This window comes from Chanos chanos, chromosome 5 (assembly GCF_902362185.1).
Source record: "Chanos chanos chromosome 5, fChaCha1.1, whole genome shotgun sequence".
In the NCBI taxonomy this organism is placed as follows: Eukaryota; Metazoa; Chordata; class Actinopteri; order Gonorynchiformes; family Chanidae; genus Chanos; species Chanos chanos.
The window spans coordinates 36,765,156-36,789,144 of record NC_044499.1 but is presented as its reverse complement, the minus strand read 5'-3'; the positions used below and the strand labels follow the sequence as shown (position 1 = coordinate 36,789,144).

Here is a 23,989-nt window from a genome sequence, read left to right as displayed (position 1 = left end):
TTGCATGTCTGTGTCATCAGTTTTACAATTGCAAGACTTTTTTTTTTCGATAAGCACACAGCAACACTCGTCATTTCCAGATCACGGGACTTTTGGCACGGTTATTCCACTTGTACGAGTTGCAAATGCCCTGCTTTTCTCAAGTGGGTTGAGCACCAAAACAGCAGATCATTTAGCCTTCCAGAGGAATTGCCTCGTATTTCTCCAGATCAGTCAGAGCGCATGGTGGTGTTTCACTATGAGAGGTCAACAGGTGGGTTACAGTATTTCTGACAAGCAATAAAGATAATTATTAGCCTTCCAAAGGCGACTCCTGCCCTGCATTTGTATTTGCAAAACACATTGTATTTTTTGATAGCCGTTTTTGTAATTGCAAAGCACGTTGTGTTTGAGAGGTGCGTGTTGTATTTGCAAATCGCGGGCCATTTGTAAAACATTCCGTTTCTTTGACATTTTGGCAGCTTTCTAACTCCATAGGCGTGGTTGAGTCCAACCTTGTGTGGGTGTTTGGCCTGTGTTTGCTTCGGACATACTGCCGACTATAGTTCTCTGCCTCAGGATTAATGACTTGGACTTTGGGGTCGGTTCTGCCTGCTTGAGAACTAAAGAGACATGTACTAAATGACACATTGTTGTAGATTAAGCTAAATGTACAACTTTAATGTGACTGTCAAGAAAGATACATTCAGTACCTTGATTATATGCTTTTTCTTGTATAAATTTAATATGCACAGAGGAAAAGAGACATCTTTAAGAAAAAAAACAAACAGTCTAGGACCAAACGCTTGCATCTCCATTATTTTGGTTGTGGCTTTTTGAATCATGAAATTAGATGTTTCCCGCTTGACCATGTCACATGACCTTCCTGAGCCACTGTTCCTTATGCACAACATTATTTCTTTGTATTGAAGATAAAACTAATAAGCAAGAGAAAAGGTAGTTTCAGTCATAATGCGATGTTTGCTTTTTTTTTTATCCCCATTTCAACAGTCACTTACATTGTTATATATTCTCAAAATCCTTTTAAAAACTAACATGATGCCATTTAATTGTTACTACACTTCTCACTATCACTTCCCAGGCTTTGTAGTCTTAAATAGCTGCATATCTTACAAGTAAACAAAACAGCCTCCATTGACTTCTTCAACACAATCTTTTTCCCTTGACACAGTGCCACATCAGGGTTCAGAGGTCAGTTGAGGTGAATTGCTTCCACAGGGATCTGGTTCATTATTAAACTAATACAGGAAGAAATCTAGAATCCAAGGGCCATAATTTCTGAAGAATTGTTTTTCTGTTGTGTTCACTGCCCCCCCCCCCCCCAAAAAAAGAAACTCCAACTAAACAAACTAGTCTGTGCACAGTCCATTTTAAACACATGCTTTCCTGCAGTTTTCATCATCAGTGGTTTTGTATGATGCAGCTCTTCATGCATTTTGTATTGAAGGAGCGTCTTCTTGTTGCCTCTAACCTAAATTAAGTCATTAACACAATCTAGACCTAGCCTCTCATATCACATGATACTCATTTAATACATGTCCTCTTTTAAAAAGACTCATGCTCATATTTTAGAAATGAACTGTACTGATCCCTCTATACAGATGAGGCCTGAAAATAATGTGTAGAGATATCTGGCACTGATGCCTGTGTTGATTCTTTAAAACTAAGTGAAACAGACAGTGGAGTTGAGAGCAAAGTGGAGATTGTTTTTGTCTTTGCTCTCATTATGGTGTAAGGATGCCATTACAATCTTTGCATAAATTTGCTTAAATATAAGTAGGCCTTTACATTAATAATCTCTGAATGGTTTGCTTTACTTTGAGTATTTGAAACTTTGGTTAGATAAGATGCTATACAATGCATAATTATTATAGGTCTGGAAGCACATGTTTGAGTTGAGGTCATGCAGTTTGGTTATAGCTGAGGACATAAATTAGCTGCTGTTTTCTTCTGAAACATTTTCTCCCACTTTCAGTATTCACTCTCTTTCTCTCTGTGTCTCTCTTTCATGACCGTGCCTCCTTCTTGGAGTGTGGTCTGTTCCCTAGGAGAGAATCAATCTCAGAGACTGTCTGTGGATTCATTAGGGGAAGAACCTGCAAGAGAGGAGAGAGAGAGAAACGTGGCAGGCAGAAGCAGGAAAGAGACAGAGATGAGAATATTAAGGAGCTACCTTCTTGAGAATACATCTGATTTTCCATGATAACATCATATTTTATACTCTGTGTGTGTGTGTGTGTGTGTGTGTGTGTGTTACACTACATGGGTGTGGGGTTTTTTTTGTTGTCTTTTTTTTTTTTTTTTTTTTACCCTGATAGCACCAAGATTTTCCAGCAGCTGTTCAGTATTGGAGACTCCCAGCAGTACAGAGCTTACACCTTCACTCCTCAAACACCATGCTGAGAGAGGTAGTGGAGACAGAAGAGAGGACAGAGAGACAAAATGTTGCAGTGTGGTTTATATTGATGTGTGCTGTATAAATATTAGTCTGAATGTGTGTACATTTATGTGTTGCGTATTTAGTATTGCTTGCATCCGTAGCTCTCTCTCTGTAGAAGGCTGACCTATCGCAAGCTGAGTGGCTGTGCAGCCCATCTTGTCGGCCAGCTGTTGGAGCTCTTTGATTTTGACTAACTGCTTTTGTCCATCCTCACTCTGCATCTTGTCCCTCAGCCACTGATAGCCCTACCAATCATGAAACCACACACAACAAACAAACAAACAAAAAATGGAATATGCAAACATTTCATACACAGTCACATATATGGATGTTTGCAAAGTTTGTGGAATCATTGCCACCATATGTGTTTTAATTTTCTTTTGATTTCCCCTGTGTTCTCCCAATTTGGAATGTCCATCCACCCATGATTTCTCAGACGTCGGCTCCCCAAGTGGCTGATATTTCCAATAATTCACAATAGCACACATTTCCACAACATTGCCTCTGCAACTTCTCACACTGCGTAGCACTGTGAAGTAAAATGTTTGTTGAAGTGCCCTATTTGTGCTATGATAATCACAAATATAGAAATACTGACAAGTATTGAAACACTGAGTTTTGGTGACCACTGAGAAGGATAATGACCTGGTCCACACATATACAAAGGGATAACAGCTCAGTCTATGGACTCTGCAGTATTCACCCTTGTCTATAGTCAGCAAATGACTTCATTTTTTTATGTCTATATTTTTTTACTTAATTAATGATAGCCTAGCCGCAGGTCATTTTGCTTTCTTCAAATGTTATTTTTTTTTTCTTAAAATTCATACTCTTATTTTCTAAGAGGCATTTATTTAACAATGGAAGTATGTGGCATTAGCAAAGTGTGTGGCATTAATCTTTTATTTTTGTACTGATACAAATGTGACAGACACAAACCTTCATAGCTGCTCGGGAGCCATCTGGAATACCATCACAGTATTTCCCGGAGATCAGACCACATGCCAGTGGAGACCATGTCATCGCTCCCACTCCTGTTAGAAGCACAGACAAACATAGTGTGTGTGTGTTCTCACAAATCAGTGGAGAGGAAGGGATAGTTAAACAAACCGACTTGTATTAAGTTGTATTAGTTTACTGTCTGCAGGAAACTTGAGGTGGATCTAAAATTAAACCAAAATCATTCCTTAATTTTGTGTGTATGTGTGAATCTAACAAGAAATGGGACTGAGCAACCCTCGAGAGCTAGAACTTCTTTACACTTATTTCACAAGAAATCAAACTAAGGATTCACTGATCCCATATTTACTCCACAGCAAAATGAGAGGAACCATGCAGGCGTATTTGACATACTACACAATTGTATATGCAATTCTTTTTAAGTAAGGCTCACCGATTTTATGGTAGAGCTCAGGCAGCTGCACCTCCACCTTGTCTCTCTGGAAATAGTGATATTCAGCCTGTTCGCACACTGGAGGGATCAGATTAAACTGCCGTGCCACAGAGTATGCCTCCTACGGACCGTAATGAACAAGAGCACGAGAGAACGTTACTCTCGTTACTTTAAAAATGTACTGTATCCATCACAGGCAGTACAGTGCAGCCATCAGGTTGCATTATGGTCCACACAGTGACATTTCAGTCAGTGCTGTTACACTTCCGTCAATACTGTAACATTCTAATGAAGTCACAGATATGAACTTTAAAGTGAAGTAGTGTCATACTAGATGTTAATACTCAACACCAAACTCCTGCGCAATAATTATAAGGAACATAAATCAACATGTAAAGAACAAGTCATGCTGCAGTTGCTCCTAAAATAATTAGATGATGCAACCAAATATTCACCCAACGTTGACCTTCACTTTGACCTTAAAATTCAAATCCAATATGTTTTGCCCTCCTTGCTTTATCATCTGTATAGCCAGATTAGTCTGTCAGCTGCTCTCTGGACTGAACACATGTGTGTGACTAAAAATGTTTGGGAATGTGGGTCAGCTACCTGCTGACTACAATTAAAAAGCCAAATTCACCATACCATGATCTCCATGGCACTCCACCGTGATGTGCCCCAGTACATGGCCATTCCCTGGTTTATCACAAATGTCATGGCCCTAACCACCTCTGAAACACACATACACACACACACACACACACACACACACACACATAAACACAAACACATGCACGTATACTAAGGTGCCATGATATAAATATGAACACATTTTAGTAATATATGGAATCGTCCACTGTCACACAACCAGCTGATGGAGATAAAATTTCTCCCACATATTTAGGCAGACAAACCTTCCATAGGAGTGCTGACATCAGAGCGATTTGCAAAGACAATGTCTACATAGTCCAGTTGCAGTCTGGACAGGGAACCCCGCAGGCCTGAGAACAGACAGACACACACACAAACACACACACAATCACATTACAATGAGCTTATCAACACAGTTCATTGTAATTGAAACCATTTCATGTAGCAGTTCAAATAATAATTGATTCTCACATTTCTTGTGTGTGTGTGTGTGTGTGTGTGTACGTGTGTGCGTGCGCATTAGTGTCTTCATGTGTGTGTGAATGTGTTGTGTCACTAATGAGACCAGTGGACTGGTTTTGGCTTCCAAGCTAATTGGGTCACATCTCCCTAAGGGAAGATACTCCGTCTGTCCTAAACAAGGTCCTTCAAACCCACTATTAGACACATACACACACATACACACACACATTATAAATCATATGCCACAGAAAGCAGGTGTATAAACTTCTCTAATGACAGTAAATAGTTGAATATTATTAGCAGTGTTTAAGCCTTTTGTTGTCTATAAATCCCTGGCTAAGTGAGAGAGAGTTACATCATAAACCTGTGGTAATACTTTTAAAAGAATTTTTAAGAAACCAAGTTTAGATTTAATTACTCTGTAGTGTGTTGGGTGGGGCTATTGTCATTTCTCTTTAAAATGTATGAGAACAAACTGATTAATCCTTTGGAGAGGGAGACTGTCAGAGTTGTAATATGTCCCTCACATGTGTTCCACAGAACTGGTTGTTATTTAATGGTTTCCATTTTGTCATAGTGGAGATAGGCTGGTAGGATGTGTAAAGAGGGAGGGATACTTGTACCAGTATACTGTGATAAGGGTCTAAAACAGTTTAACTGTATTGTTGGATTTTGGGACCTAATATGTCCTCAGCGGTGCTGTTCTTGGATAGAAGGAAATTGGAAAGCCCACACACAGGCATCCACATCAGCCCCAATTTATAACAGAGGTCAAATTAGTAGTGATATTTGTAGTTAAATTTTATATTCTATTTTAGTATTGCAATTAACTAATCGACTGTGGGCCCTCAATGAGCTTCTACTTTTCAGGGAGGAAATGATGTCATACCTTCAATGATGTGCTTCCTGGAAAGACCCCTTTCTGTTTCTGCCCTGCAGGTGAGCACAGGTATGGTCAAGAAAAATTACAACACACACACACACACACACACAGACACACAGACAACTGTAGTGGACACAAATACAAACTGCTGCATGACTTTAAAAACAGCTATTCAGTTTACTCTAATATTAACTTCCTTTTCCTTAAAAGATACTAAAATAAGAGGATGGAAAGTGGCAATGCGCAATACACGAGTAATCACTAAATCAGTCTGGACATAAAGTAGTAAAGTGATCAATAATTTGTTTTTTGTTTTACTGATTAATTACTTTTTTTTAAATTATATGTTTAAACTCCTTATCCTCCATAATATTAATTAATAGGGACAGTAAAATATTTAATTTGGTATTTAAACATATAACATGAACACACACTGACTCACATTTGTTCGTGTAACTTAACAGGTATATTATGCTGCTAGTACTCACTGTCCACCCCAGTAGATCTTGGTGGTGATGACATAACTGGAGCGTCTGGGAGAGAAGGAAAGGAAAGGACAGAGAGAAAGCAGAAAGTAGGAGAGAAAATAAAAGAAGGCAGAACAGAGAGGGAAAGGTTCTGTAATAACTTTTAGTCATCATAAATCATCATCACAAAGTAAGCGTTGTGAGCAAATGTTCAAATACACACACAAACATGAGGCTTAACAAACATGACACTCACCTCCATCCTTTCTTCTTAAGGATATTACCCAAGGTAATTTCAGCTCTGCAAAGACAGTGAAAGAGAGAGAGAGAGAGAGAGAGAGATGCAGGAGATTATTATTGTCTCTTTACAATTTGCAGAGAATGAAGGAAAGGTCAAAATAAAAAGTAATAACAGAAGGACAGATTGGAGTGGGTGATATAAAAACAGAAGAGAAAAAGAGAAAGTGAGACTTTACCTTCCTGATGCATATACCTCTGCAGTGTCAAACAGATTTATTCCATTCTCATATGCTATGGTTGTCAAGTTCTCTGCCATCTGAGCAAGAACACACACACACACACACACACACACACACACACACACACACAGAGACACACACAGTGTTAATGTCCAGATTATATTCAGAGTTAAAACATGAAAGAGAAGGCAGAGTCACTACTCACCTCATCTGAGATTTGAGAACCAAAGGTCACCCAAGTCCCTGAAACAAACAAAAAAGCAAACAAAAAACACCATTTGTCACAAACCCAAGCAGTGACTCACAGATTAACATGTATGATGTTCTTTTCTGAAACGATGGCAAATGAAATGTCTGTATGCGTGCATATGTATGAGTGATGATGGTGGGGTTACACACCCAAACCAAGATAGGATACTCTTAAACCAGACTTCCCCAGATTTCTGTAATACAGACAAAGAAATGATGCAAATAAATAAACCAATATACAAACGTGGTGCCAAAATCAACCACTGGAGCCGATCAATAACTCGATCAACCCCCGTCTATCCATCATTACATGTGTTTATCCGTGATTGATGAGGAAAAATGGAGCATGATCTATTAAAGTCAACAAAACAACTAGTATATTCATAATTAACTATCAAAACATTTGACTAAGTATAGGAAAATAAGAACCAAAGAACCATCGGCATATATATATAATCAATGATGTCAGATTATATATCCACCTACAGAAGCGGACACACACATGCATACACGCACAAGTGCATGTACACATTCACGTGCTCTTCCTGGTTGTGGTTTCCTTTAATGCACTCAGACAATGTCACAATAGCTTTATCAGACAGAACCTCTTCTCTAATTACATCCTGTTTTCAACCAAAGGAATACGGTGTAACCTCACCTTGACTTTTTTGCCATCAGAGTCAAATAAAAAATATATAATAATGATCTCAGGCAAACCTAATAGCAACAAATATAGAAACTCTCAGTCTTTCTCCTGTGTGTGTGTGTGTGTGTGTGTGTGTGTGTGCATGCGTGTATGCACGCGCCTTAAGCTAAAACTGTTTACTGGGCCATGAGTTCCTATATCCTAGTCAAGCACTGTTAGAGTGGGTAGAGTAACTCTCACACACACACAGAGACAGAGAGAGAGAGAGAGAGTGTCAGATGCAGATATAACATTGTCTCTAATACAGAGAAATGTCTGAACATTTGAAACATGTTATCCACTGTCCAACCACTGAAATGTATCTGTACTATAAATGTTAACACTGAAGCTAAATCTGGCTTTTTATAAATGCCAAATCTGGGACTGTCAATTATACATTCCTAGTGTGACTTACATATGATTTTAATTTGATTAGTTAAATTTTTTAGCAAATAGTTAGAACGTACAGCACGGTGTGTTAACTGTATTTCATTTTCTTTTTTGTCCTTACACACTGCATACTGAAGTCAGCTCAGTGTTTCATCATACAATTTCAGCCACTTCACTGTTTCAGCAAAGGTCAGAAACTGTTATTTATTCATTGTTTCATCATGGGACATCAGCTGCTGCTATGGCCAAATAGTGCAATAGTGAGATTAAAGTAAATACTGCGCAGGGGACATGATCTCAACAACCTGATATGAAGGAGATAGCTGATCAGGATTTCAGCACCATGGACAGCTAAGCAACCAAACCCTACACCAGTACCATGGTAAGCTTGGCGTGTCCATTGTTACATTTCCAATCTAAATTTGCCAATTTTTTGTGATTTGTTACATGACAGCATTAAAAGTGTCATTAGCTTATTACTTCATAGAGTATATTCAAGTGCTTCTATAACTTATTGTTTTATTGTTATGCAGAGACAGAGTAGCAAATATTTTGTTTCATCAAAGATTTAAATGTGAAGCAGTGTTTTCTTTCATGATTTATTATTAATTTTGCTATGTTGCAAGATTCAAACTGAAATTATTTAAATTTGCATGGTCATTGAATCATTGTAAATGTAAAAAAAAATGACTTCCTGACCAGATAATCCTTGTGTTGTTACGTCCCGTGTCTGAGTCTGTAGTTTGCTCCTTATTCCACCATAGAACTAAAGCTACTGATCACTTTTTTCATCTTTTTTTCCTGAAATTCAAACTATGGCATTTCATCAAATGAATACCACACAGCATCTAAGATGGTAAGCAATCATATTATGTAATCAGAAATTTCAAACTATGCATACTGTTTTAAACTGTGTGAGTCATCATAGATTTAAAAAAAAAAATAAATTTAGCAAGTACAGTTTTTCATCATAGGGGCTTCATCTTGAGAATTAAAAACAGTCTGTAGACTGACAGACTCTCTTGCTTAAGATGAGTTTAGAATTTAATCACAACCAAGTCTCTGGAAAAAGGAATGGGGAGCTATTTTTAAATCCAGTTCTGTCAAAATAAGGGAACAAAACTGATCCATCTAGTGCTGTGCCATGACCTAAAGTGAATCCAGCTCATATTATACACTTAGTGAATAACAGCTAGGTTGATAATAATAGTTACAGTTACTGTATTGTGGGACATGCACTGAGTGAGAGCAGTGCGTGATTATCAGAATGATTAACCTTCAATCTCTGCACTTACTCTCTCAGCTGGCTTTCAGAACTGTTGATTAACATTGTGGCACTCTTTTCTGTGTGCATGCATGAGTGTGGATTAAGGCTTTACGATGAGCTCTAAACAGAATTAAGCCTAGTAAGGAATTATCTGCCATGCCCTGAAGTGTGTATCTATATGTGTGGGACTTCATTAACACATATACTTCCTTATTACAGAAATTAAAACCTTTTCCATTCAGTGAACCAGTCTATTGTTATGTGGGGCCCATGACACACACAGGTTCTCATGTTCACAGACACACACGTACTCACATATAACCATACATGCATGCAAACGCATACTCACATGCACAGGCATGCACACGGGTGTGCGCACACCCATAGACGTACAATTTCTAATCAGAGGTTTGTGTCCTGAAAAGGCTTCAGAATCTGTGATTAGGTCAAAGATCACCACATTTAATCAGTGTGAGTAAACTACATGACCCCTGTGATTTCCTTACACATGTCAATGAATGCAGAACTATCCAGAATTATCCCTACTGTAACACTGTATAGACTGACAAAAAAACACTAAAAGTCTCATTTTAAACAAAGGAATTGGTTTTCTTTATACATCTGGTACTATGAAGATTATGAAAATGCTCACTTCTCAGATGATTGTGCAATTCATATGTGTTTATGTATATAAAAAAGGTTTAAATGTACAAATACATTAAATGCAAGAAAAGTTTACTTTAAATGATACCCTACACATTTCATACACACACAGACCCTCTCTCAGGGAAAATGTTAAGCAGGGAAATAATAGGAAACATATAACCAAATAGTACTACACATTTGTGTGTGTAAGAAAGAGATTATAAGAGAAAGATTATATAGAGTGATGTACTTCCAAAAGATGGAGTCTGTGTCTCTTTCTGTTCCTCCAATTTTCCTTTGTGCTGTATTTTCAAAAGATGCTTTTTCTTTCAAGAAACACAAACACACACACACACACCAGAAACAGTAGCCTCATTGCGTGTGTGTTTCTGCATCTGTCATTCTCATCATTCACCAGTGAACCAAAATCTCATGCAATTTTAAATATGTCGTAGAGCACTGTAATCCAACACACACACACACACACGCAGACACACATACACGCACACACACACACACACACACACACACGCACACACACACACACACGTATACAGTAAACGGCGCCCCTTTGCTCACTGCTGCACTTTTAGTGTGTGAAGCTCAGTGTGGCACTGTAAAACTGAATGTGAACTGTTGCTGCATTTTCAGGCATACGTCTGGTGTACTCAACACTTCTCTCACCTGTACTTCATGTTGGTATTGCGTCCGATGGCCTCTTTCATATGAGCATGTCCTTGTGTGTACGGGCGTGTGCAATATGCACGTGCCTTGCATGGCCCTGCCCCTTGCAGGTGTGTGTTAGAGCGCACACACAGTCGATCTTCACTGCTGCGACTCTTCAGGTTATGTTCCGTACATGCAATTGACACCTGCATCTTAAAAATTAGCTGGGATACAGGTTTTCTCAGGTAGAAACTGGGTGTGGCAGCAACGTAGATATACAAGAGGAGGGCCTCCTTTTATAGCTCTCTAATGCAGTCTGTGCTCTCAGTCAATATTAATTTGCTGTATTTGCAATATAGCAGTAAAGTGTCATGAAGAAGGCTAAATGAATAGCCTGGCCCTTGTATCTTTGCAGAGCCTGTAATCTGATTGTCTCTAAACAGCAACCTTAAGCATCTAGTCTCTCTGGGAATGCAAGGCAGACCCTAGCTTTATCTCTATGGTAACGCAAATCATAATATAGCTCAATGCAAGTGGAAAACTACATTTGATCTTTATCTTAAGAGCCTTTTCTGTAGTCCACTGTCGAGTCTCCTCAGAGAAGTGGGTGAGGGTGAGGGTACCGAAGCCCACAGGCAATGTTGCCTTGTGTATGGCAAGATGCTCTGACTCTGTGGGCTAACAACACTGATAACTCTAGAAGTCACACAAAACAAGGGAATCAAGTCTGGCTAACTCAACATAAATGATACAACAGAGAACCCTCCCAAACATGCATTTATGTTCTCTCTCTCTCTTTCTCTCTCTCTCCGTCTCCCAAACACGCATACAGACTCACATAGAGGCTGTGTTTCCTCAAATGACCTTGTCAAAAGAGACAAAATACCTTGCCTTAGATACACTATCGTGAACAAATGCACAACTCCAGTCACTGGACCCCCTTATCTGAAAGATACAAGCACACAGACGTGCCTACCTTTAGGAGTCAAAAATGACTTTCAGCTGGACTGAAAAAACAAACCGTCGGACAAAATCATGCTCATAATAAACACAAAAACAAAATGAGTCGCACCCAGTGCAGAATATTCTACGACTAACCGAAAATTGTTACTGAGCTCGTCCGCCTGAGCCCGTGAGTTGGGCTCAATCACTAATCAATAATAATGAACAGAATAGCCTAGGTATAGCTGAAACTTCTGAGCACATACCGGACAACTTGATCGGGTTTAGAGAACCAACATTACTGACCGTATGCAAGTCTCCTTAACGGAATCGCTAAGCAGTTTCCGTCCCACGGACCACTAAATAGAACATTTATCGTAGAGGACAACAATGCAAACATCACTCGCAGCGACCCGCACCTGCTCGCTTCAGTTCCTCAATCTCTCTTGCGCAACGGTTGGCGCTCTCTCTCTTTCCGCGCGCCGTGTGTCTGAGTGTGTTCGGGAGCAGTGAAGCGCGGCCGTGGATTGAGACGGATCTGAACGGACAGTATATGAGGTTGTTGCTGGACTCATGCGACTCTCTAGGTTTCCATTTCATCGATGTTCTTTAAGGCAGTCGCTGCTTCATCCACGGAATCTCACTTCTATGCGCACACATCTATAAAACAGGGCATTATAAACGAGCTCAGACTGGCATGTTCACAGACATCCATCATTTGAATGGAGTGACCTTTCGCTTTGAGTAAACACTCGGGTCTAACTCAATCGCTTTCCCACTCACTATCCTGCTGACTACTTCACTTTCTCTCTAGTCCTTACTCCCCCATAGCGAAAATAAACAGTAGTCTGTTATACCGTGTAATGCCCACACGAATGAGAAGTCTTTAATTTAAGCCCCAAACCACTTATTGTAGTCTGACCAACTGACATCCTCGCCTGGCAAGCACAAGCTGTCATAATCGTAGCGCACGCGCACACACGCATGTACGCTCTCTCTCTCTCTCTCTCTCTCTCTCTCTCTCTCTGTCTGTCTCTCTCACACACACACATACACACACACACAATAAAATCAAAGTGAATAAATTACTGCACTGGCATTTTAATTCAGCAAATTCATCTCAATAAATGTAACCACCATTGTGCCCTTACATGACCATCCCTGTGATGGGCTCTACTCCACCCACATAGCGCTTGCTAATTCTAAATTAGTTAAACACACAGAACAATGTAACACACACACACACACACACACACACACACATATATATATATAGGTATACTAGTTTTGAAAGAACCTAAGACCTACTGCAACATACAGCAATGTATTTCCAATTATATGGGGCTGTTGTGTTGGCCTGCTCATCGTAATGTGGCTGTTAGGGGCAATTTGAATTAAAATCTCCAGCAAGCAATAAGACATTTTCACACAAACAAATGCCCTTTCAGCACGAGACAGATCACAAACCACTCCAAATTCAACCAGCAAAGGATTTACTGATCACAATTCAATTGTTACTTTAAAGAAAGTTTGATCTTCTTGACTAAAACTTAGGGTCTTTCATTGAAAAAGATGTACACTCGTGATGAGTTGTCAGCAGCATTATTGTTTAAAGTAGAGGGTTATTTTTTTTCCACATTATCTTATTTGTTTGTTTGTTTGCTTACAAAAGAGACATTGTGTGACTTTATGTCCCACAATACACTGAGGGTAGAAACCCTCAGTGCTTGTGATATTTGTTTTGGACTGGGTTTGGCTCAGCTTTATTAAGAATGTGACTAGTTCTGGAGGATATGATATCAATGTTCATAACTTGTGTGATCAACACACAGAATCTGCCTGACCGAAACATACACATCATGGTTCTTAAAGGTCATCAGCTATGCGCTAGAGGGGTTCACATCGATCATAGTGAGCAAGGGAGGCAAGAAGAATTTTCATTTTAGGAGCTAAAAAACACATTAGTGCATTAGCACAATCAATTGCTATTGATGTGTATTGAACCTCTGACACTGCCCCATGCCCCCCCCCCCCCCCCACACACACACACACACTCCTGTGGTCGATATTAGCTGGCTGGTCAATACACTGTGGTATTATGAAAGTATAGTGTGTGTGTGAGGCATTAAAAATGGCCAAGGAATATTTCATTAGACAGATCACCTCTATAATTCAAAGTTGATACTTATGAATAAGGCAGTTGATTGACTGACAGATGGTGAGACTTATGCAGATGAGAGAGACAAAAAGAGTAAGAAACAATAGTTGCAGGGATAAATGAAGAAAATAGAAGGTGCTTGATATGCATTAGAAGTTATTTGTTCCAGCACTTCAAGAGAGTGAGAGGGGGAGAGGGAGAAACCAGAGTGATATATGGAGATGATGACAGAGAAATTGAGTGTTATGTATGTATGAGATTTCATGATTTAAAGTTTGTGCGTGGGATAGTGAGAGAGAGAATGTTGGATTGGAGCTGAGTCAGCCCTTGTGTTTGAGGGAGGGAGGTTGAAGTATCGACGGCGGTGCATGCACACACACACACACACACACACACACACACACACACACACACACCTCATGGGTCAAATTGTTGCTGTCCCTCATTGGTTCAAAAATGGCACCATACTTCCCTCAAGTGGAGAAAGAGAAGAACTGCAAGCAACATTTTTAGTTTTTTAGCTCTTTCCTCAGGCTACACCACAGAATAAAACACAATCTTATATCAGCTCACAGTCCAACATCTTAAGTGGACGCCAGCTGAAGATTAAATTTTGGGCATATATTTAAAACCAACACTCTCACACACCCATTCACATACAATATTGAGTGTTTTAAATGTTTTTGCCTGACGGCCACAGACAGATGGCAGCAGCAATAAAAGCATTGTCTAAAGGCTTTCTCTCTGTTTCTCTGTATCTGTCAAACACATATATGAAAAATAAGAACAAAAGAGAAAGAGTGCATGGAAGATTATGAAAGAGAGACAAAGAACAACATGGAAGAAAGAAAATGAAAGAGGGAAAAATGAATGAGTGGCGTGAAAAACAAAGGCAGACAGGAGAAACAAAGTGGTCCAGTCAATTAATGCATGGTGGAATGAACAAAAAAGGGACCAGTATCGCTGACATAATAACAACAACCTTAAAAGCCTCACAGTTTGAGCTGAAACAACTGGTCATAGAGACCATGACACCTGAGAACCAGACCCTGCAGCCATATGTAATCAACTGGTTCTGCTTGTTTGCTTTGGAACACCTGCTCTGGTGATACAGTAGCACAGACCAGATGGAGCAATGTAGAATGTTTATGTATTTATGGGTGAGTGAGAGAGAGAGAGAGAGAGAGACTAGACAGTATAATCTGCAGTTAATCACTAGTATAATACACATTCATGTACGTGAAACTACGCCTCACATTTTCTCCAGCAAAACAGACCACATAGCATATCAAATCTACTAAAAAAAAAGGCAGAAAGACAAGAGTGTATTTTAAACTGAAGGATGAAAAGACGTACATCAATGCCCCAAAGTATCTGAAGCATACCTGGTCAAATTAAAGACCAACTAATTGGAATTGAATTTGAAGAAATTAAATTAAAAACGTAAATAACTGAGGCATCATCAATAAATGTGCATACAAAAAAATTTTATGCAAAAAGTTTGTACACATAGAATTTGGATTTGGTGTAAAAAATATTCATATACACACTCTTACATCACTGTCTACACACAGTTAAACTGAACATAAGCTAGATGTTTATCAGATACTGTAGTGTACTGACGGGTCTTCACTTTTTCTGCATATGCATTTTTCATAGTCTAATTTGGACAAACGTTAAGAGTGAAATTTATGCAGCTTTAATAAATGGGGTATGCAGCAGCTGTTTAAAAGGACATTTTCACAACTATAAAGACGTCATACAAGTTCATACAAGTGATGACAATACGTGAACAAAAAATACTTCAGTATTATAAAATTCTCCTTTAAGTCCTGCAATTCAAAAACATCTCCCTATGTAAGATGCATATTTTCATTTATCCTTTTGTTATATTATATTTAGTCTGTAGTGGAATTTCTCTTGTTATATTATATTTAGTCTGTAGTGGAATTTCTCTTGTTATATTATATTTAGTCTGTAGTGGAATTCCTATAGCAAATGAATATATGAGTGTATATGTGTTAATGTGTGTGTGTGTACACACACTTACCTGTAGGGCATATTAGTCCGGTCTGCAGTAGTGTCAGAAATGGAAAGATCACATTCTCTTAGGTATAGTTCCAGCCTGCGTCTCTCCATTAGTCTCCGTGCTGCTTCCAAAATCTGAGAGGCCAGGATCCCAGCTTCATCCTGTGAGTTCTGACCGTCACGAGCACGTGACCCCACAGCCTGAGACCCCTCATTGTACCCCAAGCCTTTTCCCTTCTTCCCCAAAACATACAAGTCTCCAACAGAGTATCTGCCCCCCTTGGCTGCTCCAGCCATGGCTGGAGCTGCGGCTGATCCCGCTCGTCCAGCAAACATCTTGTAGGACACACGGATACACAAACACCAACACTATAGTACACACTTGCTCTAAACTCCCTACTGGACTAAACTATTAGCGATACACAAACCTTATACAATCCTTAAGGAGTGTACGGAGTGTTGCATAGAAATGAGAACACAATCTACAAACCAAATATGGAAACATGCACTGTTCTTGTCCTGTATGAAAAATATTCATCAAATGTTCATCAAAACAATCCAGACAATGCCATCCAAGAGACAGACAGCTCCCTTCCAAACTGGAAACAGCAAATCACTATTCAACAAAACTGCGACAGACAAGCACTCTAAATTAAAATGTACATACACACTCATATGCACAAGGCCCCACAAGAAAGTTCACAGATAAGGTCAGTAGCAGTGCGAGGAACAAACAAAATCAAATTGAAAAGGAATCCAATAAAAAAAAAAAAAATAGCTCTAACAAAAATCTACTTAAACTATCAGAAAACCTACAGATGGCTCCACAAATGATCCGAGTGCTGTCTGACAGACAAGGAAAGTCTGTTGTTTTCTATTTTCTGTCCTTTATCCAGCCTCTACACAGCTGTTTTTCCACCTGCGTAAACAATTCTATAGCAACTATAGTCTACTCTTTCATCACCTCCTTTCTTTCATTCTCTCACTTACTCTTGTTTTGATATTCCCAAATAATTAAGCACTTTAGTAGAAATGCTGCTAACTGGTAAACTGGTACGGTTCACTCTCTTTTTCTCTCTCTGTTTATGAGTCTTCATCAGACTGTCTCTCCAATACATCCCGCCCCATCATTTGCTAGTGTGGGATTGAAAAAAAGGTCAAATACCCACCCAGATTAGTATTTAAAAAAAAAAAAAAAAGAGAGAAAGAAAGCATTGGTCGGGGAGTCATGGCAACATGCCATACCTGGCATCTGTACTCAGTGTGGGAAGAGTGGAACAGATTAAAACTCATCTGGAGAGAGTTCTAATCTGGGTTAGGCTGCAAAATAGTAGAGATTAAGCATAGAGTTCTCTGCAGTGAGAATATAAAGAACAACAGATCTAAATCTAATTATAATCTAATTGCAGTATTGGTCCTACAGAAATTGATCTTTACTAGATCCGTACAGATGTAGATGTCAAGGAATGTCAATACAAATAGTGCCCACAATGTCCAGCAAATCAGTATTTATTGAAATGAATATGTGGGCACAGTGTAAAAAAATGTTTTAAACTACACTGTAAAATACACAATCCAGCATAAAACATATAACTATGACACACACACATTCAGTGCACATTCGTTTTAATACTCGGACACATGCATATTGCATTGTCAATTCCACTCACTGTCAATCAAGTGAATGATATTGGCAGAATGAAAAATAATAAGTGAGAGATGGAAACAGCTTTCAACTACTCAGCACATCAGTATGCTGAAGGATAATTTCTGACGATATAGAATATGTTTTACCATTTATAGGGACAAATGATAATAGGTGCAAATTTTCAGTTCTGACTGCAAATTTTCAGTTCAGACTGCAATATTGCATTGGATTGCACCCTGATTACATAATCTAAAACCAATCCAGTCAGTGTCCTCGGTCTGGATTTGGAGTGTGACCGATGGTCCGATGCCATCCATTAATAAAAAGTGACGTACAGACTATTTTCTGGCATTAATCCCAATGCACCCAGCCCTAATCCCACAACAGCCTCCAGTTCTAAACACAACACTGTTTCATGATTAGAGTGGTCTGTTGAGTGATAGAATCATGGTCACAAGCACCATGGTCCAATGATTTACTAATACCACAGGGCTGACCACAACTGGGATGAGGTTGAGTCGTATAATAGTCAAATCACCACTAAATAATGTAATTAAGAACATGTAGTCACTACACAGAACTCATTCACATAAGAAAGAGCAAGTAATGACATTCAGAACCAAACACACAAATGAAAACTCATCATACTTTGGGAACAACTAAATAACATACATTTCCCTTCATTTTCTCTGCATTATGTCTCAATTGGGGATTAAGGACGGAGAGATTAAATTTCTTTTTTAAAACCAGATTACCTCGGATATTATGGATCTCAATGAGGGTACACACACACACACGCGCGCACACATACACACTTTTTCCAGGGTATCTGAACACATAGGCAGAAAGGTTTGAGTCTAATAAACGAGATGGCTGGAAAATGGACCATTCCTCTCAGTCTGTCAAATCAGGTCTCTATATCTGCCAACACATCGGGATCAGACTGACTAATGACAAAAGTTATTGATCGGTAATCTGCTGCAGGACACTCATTCATGTTTATGTAACACTGGGGCAAAAAAAAAAAAAAAAAAGAGTCGGTTCAGTTTTTGTGTGTGTGTGTGTGTGTGTGTGTGTGTTTTGACAGGGAATGTTGGGAGATAGACAGTTACATGATATAACAACAACTTCAAGGAGATTCTCAACACACGAGAACTATTTATAAATGCAACATTTACAACACTTAAACTTAAGACAATATTTTTAAGCAATATTTATTCACATACAAAGCCAGTTGTCGTGGCAACATTTGTCATCAAGAAAGGACAAATACTTAAATAAAAAAGAAATGATACCTAGGAGGTTTTGTTCTGAATTTCAATAAACTAATCTTAAGAGTAGTCTACCTCTGCTTACATACACTGCAGCTTCGAAGTACACAGTGGAGATCAAGAGTATGGCTGCCCACTTGTAAGCATCCTAGAATCCAATTGATTTCATTAATCATCTTTTCACTGATATATGTAAAGGCTTTCTGAACATTCAAATTTAACATGTCTTAGGTAGGCTGCTGCTGCACCCACACGTTCACAGACTTGGGATAGCAAGTTCCACAGTTCTGAATAATATGGATGTGATCTGTCATTAGCCCCTTGGGTTGTGGAGTGTGAGTACATGCAAAGCATACACACCATACAGACACTCATACACACATGAACAGGTGAGCCAAGACGAGTCTTAGGCGGCTCGGACGTTGAAGAAAGGCAGCGCTCGGATGAAAGAGTCCAGCCTGCTGTTGAAAAGTTCACTCTGTAGAGTCTCACCCAGAACACACAGGGGATTCTTCACTATGTACTCTACATACAACTAGAGAGAAGACAACAACTTAGTCATGACATGCTTTGGTCAAGACTTAAATTTGAAGGTTTTACTTGATGAAAGTATTGGTTAAATTATTTTTTTTTTTTTTAGGAAAGCACAATCCACATGAAACTAAGAAAAAAGATGGAATTATTATTTATTTCTCTTTCTCTGTATATATATATATATATATATATATATATATATATATATATATTTCTCACACACACACCGTGCTGTATATCTGGTGCAGTATGTCTCTGCAGTTAGGCACTCCCAGGTCTGTGTTCATGACGATCTTGATGCCAGTAGGTGTCTCATAATAGTGCAGCTTATAGCGACTTGTCTGGAATGCCACAAACCCATCCTTCCTTAAGTAAGCCTCAAGTTAAGGACAAACATGCTGCCTAATGGTGACAGAACAGCTATCATCCCTGTGTGAAGACAGCACATGTATTCATACTCATATTACGCAGACCACAAACTCAAATGTTCTCTCCCGGTCCAGGGCTGCATTTATTAATACTTAACCTTTACACATGTGCTCAACAGAAAGGATACATGTCCAGAGGAGACATCTTACTGACAAAGGAACGGATAGAAAACAGCATTCCATACATCAACTTATACTCCTGAGAAAGGGAGGGAGGGAGAGAGAGAGAGAGAGGGAGAGAGAGAAAGAAAGAGAGAGACAGACAGACAGACAGATGGAGAAATAGTGAGAGAGAAATAGAGAAAGAGTAAATAACTAGTTCTAGTTATTAGTTAAGTAACAGTTAAGATTAAGCAGCATGGTTCTACCCTCACCTCTTCCTTTGAGATCCCTGCCTGTTTCTTGCGGTTCCATTCACTGTAATGAAGGCATGTGCCATTCCGATCAAATATGTACAAGTTATGGATGGTCATCTGTGACAGTTAGAGGGGTAGAGCAGGTATAATCGACCAGTGGTGGGCAAGTTACTTAAAACAACAACAACAACAACAACAACAACAACAAAAACAGTTCAGCTACATGAGAGCTATCCTTCCGAGAAACAGCTACGCTACAAGCTACATGGCAAAATAACTTGCCACACTGAAGCTACTACATGATGCCATCATTGAGGCTAATTAAAAAAATATATAATGAGCTGCCTGTCAAACAATTTTCCTGGTAACGTTTTACCAGCTGTCCCTAAGGACTGATTCTGGATCAACACTATGGAGCTACCTCCATAAGAAACCGCTCGATTGTGCTGATGTATTTACAGTATATATGTTAGAGCCTGTACGCACTGTAGAACCAGATAATCGATCAACAAACTGCACAGTCAAACATTCATTCATTCATTCATCTATTTACACAGTTTAGCTAAGGTAGCTAGTTTATGTTTCACTGCAAGAGAAACAACGATGGGTGATCTCGACTGTACAAGAACGAAGGAAACAGCCTAATATAGTGAATATAATCAAATAAATGTCATTGTGAAAATAAAAAAGGGAGCTATATATGGACGTTAACGAACTTAACCCAGCCCTATAGACAAATCGACACTGCCATGATTACACCAATATGTTAATAAGCGACACAAACGCAAAAAAACGCTCTATTAAACGCTTTCACTCGATGAATTAATGTTTGAGATAACCCAGCTTTAATCTAAATTAATCAACAACAGCACATCCGATTTGTTTACCTTGCCTTTCCTTACTCGCAAGGTCCCTTCAAGAAAGGTGTTCTTATGTGCCTGATTGGTTAGCCAAGTTAGGAAAATATTACATCCCAAAAAGATTAAATGCCTATACACTGGAAACCCAAATCTACTCGAATTAAATGTAATTATTCAGAATTATATCGTCTATGTAATACTCGCTTTTTTTTTGCTTTTAAGACAGGCGTTTCATGCGTTGCCTTCTTGTCCCACAAACACACAGCTAGGATAACTTTTGCATTCACTTATTTGGAAACATGGGCGGAGAGATTTAAGACATTTTTATTTGAATGTGATAAAAATCTTTTGTGTGTTCCTAAATATAACAGGTGCCGCATGTCACTTTATCAGTTATCGTTGTTACATAGCGTCTCACGAAATCCACGTCTTGTCAAACGTTAGCCTCCATAAGTCATGTGACTAGTTCTTCGTTATCTTGGGATTCGCAACTGTAGTTTCGCCGCTTGGAAAACAAAATGGCAGCAGTGTCAGCCTTGCGTTCGCCTCAGCATCTTTCTTCATCAAATAATTTAGTTCCCGACTGGACATGTCGGGAAGTCAGCACGGGGGTAAGAGAACTAATACTAATAACTTTTATAATGACACCAGTGTATAAATTTCACAATTTATTAACTAAAGTAACTTAACTACGTGGTATTGTGTCTGAATGAGACAGCAGATATTAACCACTGGCCATTGTGATGAGTGAGACAGGAGTTTAAAATTTACTAGCCGTTATTTTTGTGTGTTTTGTCTCAACACAAGTACGTCGAGGCCACCATTTAACCAATTATTTAGTATGCTGTAAATATGCTCATTGTGTTCCATCGCCCTAGTCTGAAGAATTTGAGCGGTTTTGAGATAGCTGGCTATTCCAGATTAGCCAGCATTTAAGCGTTGATAGTCGCTGCCTAGATAAAGTGGAGCTAAAATTAGAATAGGACTTGTCAGAAATAAATTAACCGTGAGTGGCTTAACGCCGCATTTTTGCACTAATGGCTATTTTCAGGTATCTCTTAGCCCTATTTCTAGGCAAAAATGTAGGGTGAAAAAATAAGGCAGATTACAGCATCAGCTGTTAGAAGGCTGTGACTGCTGCAGTTAACTCCTGTTTTTTGTTTTTCATTTTTTCCCCTCATCTGCTTCAGACCACAATCATGGCGGTGGAATTTGACGGGGGTGTTGTAATTGGTGCAGATTCCCGCACAACTACCGGGTAAGACAACGACAAAGTTGGGCTTTGTGAGACACTGGGAATCACAGTCAGCTTGCTCTGATCATATTAGTGTTGAGCCTTATAGTTACTTAACTGAACACCTCATTGTCTTTACACAGAGCCTATATAGCCAACAGAGTGACAGACAAGCTCACCCCAATCCATGATCGCATCTTCTGCTGTCGCTCTGGCTCTGCAGCGGATACACAGGCCATTGCTGATGCTGTGACTTACCAGCTTGGCTTTCACAGGTGAGACAAGCATCCACCCACTCATTCAAATTATACATTAAATATCCAAAGTCTGTGTAGTTTAAATCTGAGGCTTTGGTATAAACAATAAAGATGTCCTGTAAATACACTGATATTGATGTATTGACCTCGGTAGACCTCTTTTGGGTGAATTTTGGCTGTTGCTAACTAATTAGGATGACTGAGGGATCATTGAGTAAAGGTGCTTTGCTTTAGCAGTGTGTAGACTCTTCAGTATCAGTGTGATAGAATCACGGGATAAACACTCGCGAGAGTTCTTGGTGTTGTCATAGATAGCCTCTCTCCATTCTCTCTCTTGTGCAGTATTGAATTGGATGAGCCTCCATTGGTCCAGACGGCTGCCAATCTGTTCAAGGACATGTGCTATAGGTACAGGGAAGAGCTGATGGCTGGGATCATTGTGGCTGGATGGGATAAGAGGAGAGGCGGACAGGTGAGTAAATTCTCATTGGTCTACTATTAATTGTAATCTCACAAAATGAAAAGTAACCATTTTGAGGTGTTCATGCCATAAGGATTTGAGTTCTTATTCTAAAATTACATGTGTTTCAGGTGTACACTATTCCTGTGGGAGGCATGTTAACTCGACAGCCTGTGTCAGTGGGCGGTTCAGGCAGCACTTACGTCTATGGTTACGTGGACTCAAACTATAGACCTGGCATGAGTAAAGAGGAGTGCCTGAAATTCACTGCAGGAGGTGAGTAAGAGGAAGAGAGAAAAGGGAGCAAAGGATTGTAGACCTGATTTATCTAATAAGGAATGATACATTGAAGTAGTTTTATAGCCACCCTCATAGCTGTAACTGGGGCTGCTTTTCTGTTGATAAATACCAATGCTGTGTCTTCTTCTTGTCCTTCTGCCCTGTTGTGTGTAGCCCTGTCTCTGGCGATGGAGAGAGACGGCTCTAGTGGTGGAGTAGTACGTCTGGCTGTCATCACAGACCAAGGTGTGGAGAGACAGGTTATACTAGGCAATCAGCTGCCAGTGTTTTCCACTGTCTGATATACACACACACACACTACAGCTTCCAGTCTCCACTGTATCTGTGTGTAACGGGGTTATATGAAACTGAAGCACCCCAAAGCATGTTAAATAACTTGTACTATTCCTGTTTTGACATTCTTATTAAAAAATGGAGTAAAGTTGACTGTGTTAATGGTGTTTTTCTTAATGTATGTAAAAGATGGATTTAAATATTACTGGCAAGATTGGATTTGTTTATAAAGCTGGATTTGTTTGAATGTCATAAGGATGTTCTGTCACTAGTTTGAACAGTGCACAGAAAAGCTTTTTGCACAACTTATCCTCTGATCCTGCTGAAGACTGTGAGAATTAGGCTTGCCTTTGGAACACTGGCCTCAGCCCAGGATTAACCATTAGTATAGACATTTTAAAGTCTCAGTCACTCCAGATCTGTGGTGTTTATGTGGGGCTGGGAGATGTTTTGAGGAATGAAGTACCATAAAGTTGTGGGGGTATTCCAGAAAGCAGGTTTAGTGAAAATTCATAGTTAACTCAAAGTAGTAAACCTCCTAACAGAAGAGCCCTATGGCTTTG

The 23,989-nt window shown here is 39.3% G+C and overlaps 3 protein-coding genes across 5 annotated transcripts; 1 reads left to right on the top strand and 2 right to left on the bottom strand.

The window, feature by feature from the left end:
• Nucleotides 1-2,006: 2,006 nt before the first annotated feature.
• Nucleotides 2,007-15,937, bottom strand: LOC115813365 (voltage-gated potassium channel subunit beta-3-like). 3 transcript variants are annotated; one of them, XM_030776010.1, is made up of 14 exons: nucleotides 15,828-15,937; nucleotides 7,175-7,218; nucleotides 6,981-7,018; nucleotides 6,773-6,852; nucleotides 6,553-6,597; nucleotides 6,318-6,362; nucleotides 5,836-5,879; nucleotides 4,748-4,834; nucleotides 4,479-4,564; nucleotides 3,834-3,954; nucleotides 3,380-3,474; nucleotides 2,565-2,685; nucleotides 2,311-2,399; nucleotides 2,007-2,096 (listed from the first exon to the last, which is right to left on the bottom strand). In XM_030776010.1, exons 1-14 carry the CDS (start codon nucleotides 15,914-15,916, stop codon nucleotides 2,007-2,009), a joined length of 1,074 nt encoding a protein of 357 aa, XP_030631870.1. In that variant the 5' UTR covers nucleotides 15,917-15,937. The 3 variants fall into 3 exon arrangements, with proteins under 3 accessions (XP_030631870.1, XP_030631867.1, XP_030631868.1); XM_030776007.1 differs by lacking the exon at nucleotides 15,828-15,937 and adding an exon at nucleotides 10,696-10,889; XM_030776008.1 differs by lacking the exons at nucleotides 4,748-4,834; nucleotides 15,828-15,937 and adding an exon at nucleotides 10,696-10,889.
• Nucleotides 15,938-18,647: 2,710 nt separating this feature from the next.
• trappc1 (trafficking protein particle complex subunit 1) lies at nucleotides 18,648-20,159 on the bottom strand. The gene is made up of 4 exons (XM_030776027.1): nucleotides 20,061-20,159; nucleotides 19,815-19,885; nucleotides 19,486-19,624; nucleotides 18,648-19,259 (listed from the first exon to the last, which is right to left on the bottom strand). The coding sequence occupies exons 1-4, from the start codon at nucleotides 20,157-20,159 to the stop codon at nucleotides 19,131-19,133; spliced, it is 438 nt and encodes a 145-aa protein (XP_030631887.1). The 3' UTR covers nucleotides 18,648-19,130.
• Nucleotides 20,160-21,394: 1,235 nt separating this feature from the next.
• Nucleotides 21,395-23,579, top strand: psmb6 (proteasome 20S subunit beta 6). Its single transcript, XM_030776021.1, has 6 exons — nucleotides 21,395-21,513; nucleotides 22,093-22,160; nucleotides 22,280-22,411; nucleotides 22,736-22,865; nucleotides 22,985-23,129; nucleotides 23,307-23,579. The coding sequence occupies exons 1-6, from the start codon at nucleotides 21,421-21,423 to the stop codon at nucleotides 23,432-23,434; spliced, it is 696 nt and encodes a 231-aa protein (XP_030631881.1). The 5' UTR covers nucleotides 21,395-21,420; the 3' UTR covers nucleotides 23,435-23,579.
• The last annotated feature ends 410 nt before the right edge of the window (nucleotides 23,580-23,989 follow it).

Bases quoted from the DNA above. Each gene is read 5' to 3' on its own strand.
- LOC115813365 (XM_030776007.1), bottom strand. From the start codon at position 10,889: ATGCAGGTGTCAATTGCATGTACGGAACATAACCTGAAGAGTCGCAGC. The intron at 2,686-3,379 runs GTTTGTGTCTGT...CATGATTGGTAG, and splicing joins GCTCCCGAGCAGCTATGAAG to GGCTATCAGTGGCTGAGGGA. The intron at 2,400-2,564 runs GTCAGCCTTCTA...TACCTCTCTCAG, and splicing joins AGCCACTCAGCTTGCGATAG to CATGGTGTTTGAGGAGTGAA.
- trappc1 (XM_030776027.1), bottom strand. From the start codon at position 20,159: ATGACCATCCATAACTTGTACATATTTGATCGGAATGGCACATGCCTT. The intron at 19,625-19,814 runs GTATCCTTTCTG...GGCTTACTTAAG, and splicing joins AAGATGTCTCCTCTGGACAT to GAAGGATGGGTTTGTGGCAT. The intron at 19,260-19,485 runs GTGTGTGTGTGA...TCTTCTCTCTAG, and splicing joins TGCACCAGATATACAGCACG to TTGTATGTAGAGTACATAGT.
- psmb6 (XM_030776021.1), top strand. From the start codon at position 21,421: ATGGCAGCAGTGTCAGCCTTGCGTTCGCCTCAGCATCTTTCTTCATCA. The intron at 22,866-22,984 runs GTGAGTAAATTC...CATGTGTTTCAG, and splicing joins ATAAGAGGAGAGGCGGACAG to GTGTACACTATTCCTGTGGG. The intron at 23,130-23,306 runs GTGAGTAAGAGG...TGTTGTGTGTAG, and splicing joins CCTGAAATTCACTGCAGGAG to CCCTGTCTCTGGCGATGGAG.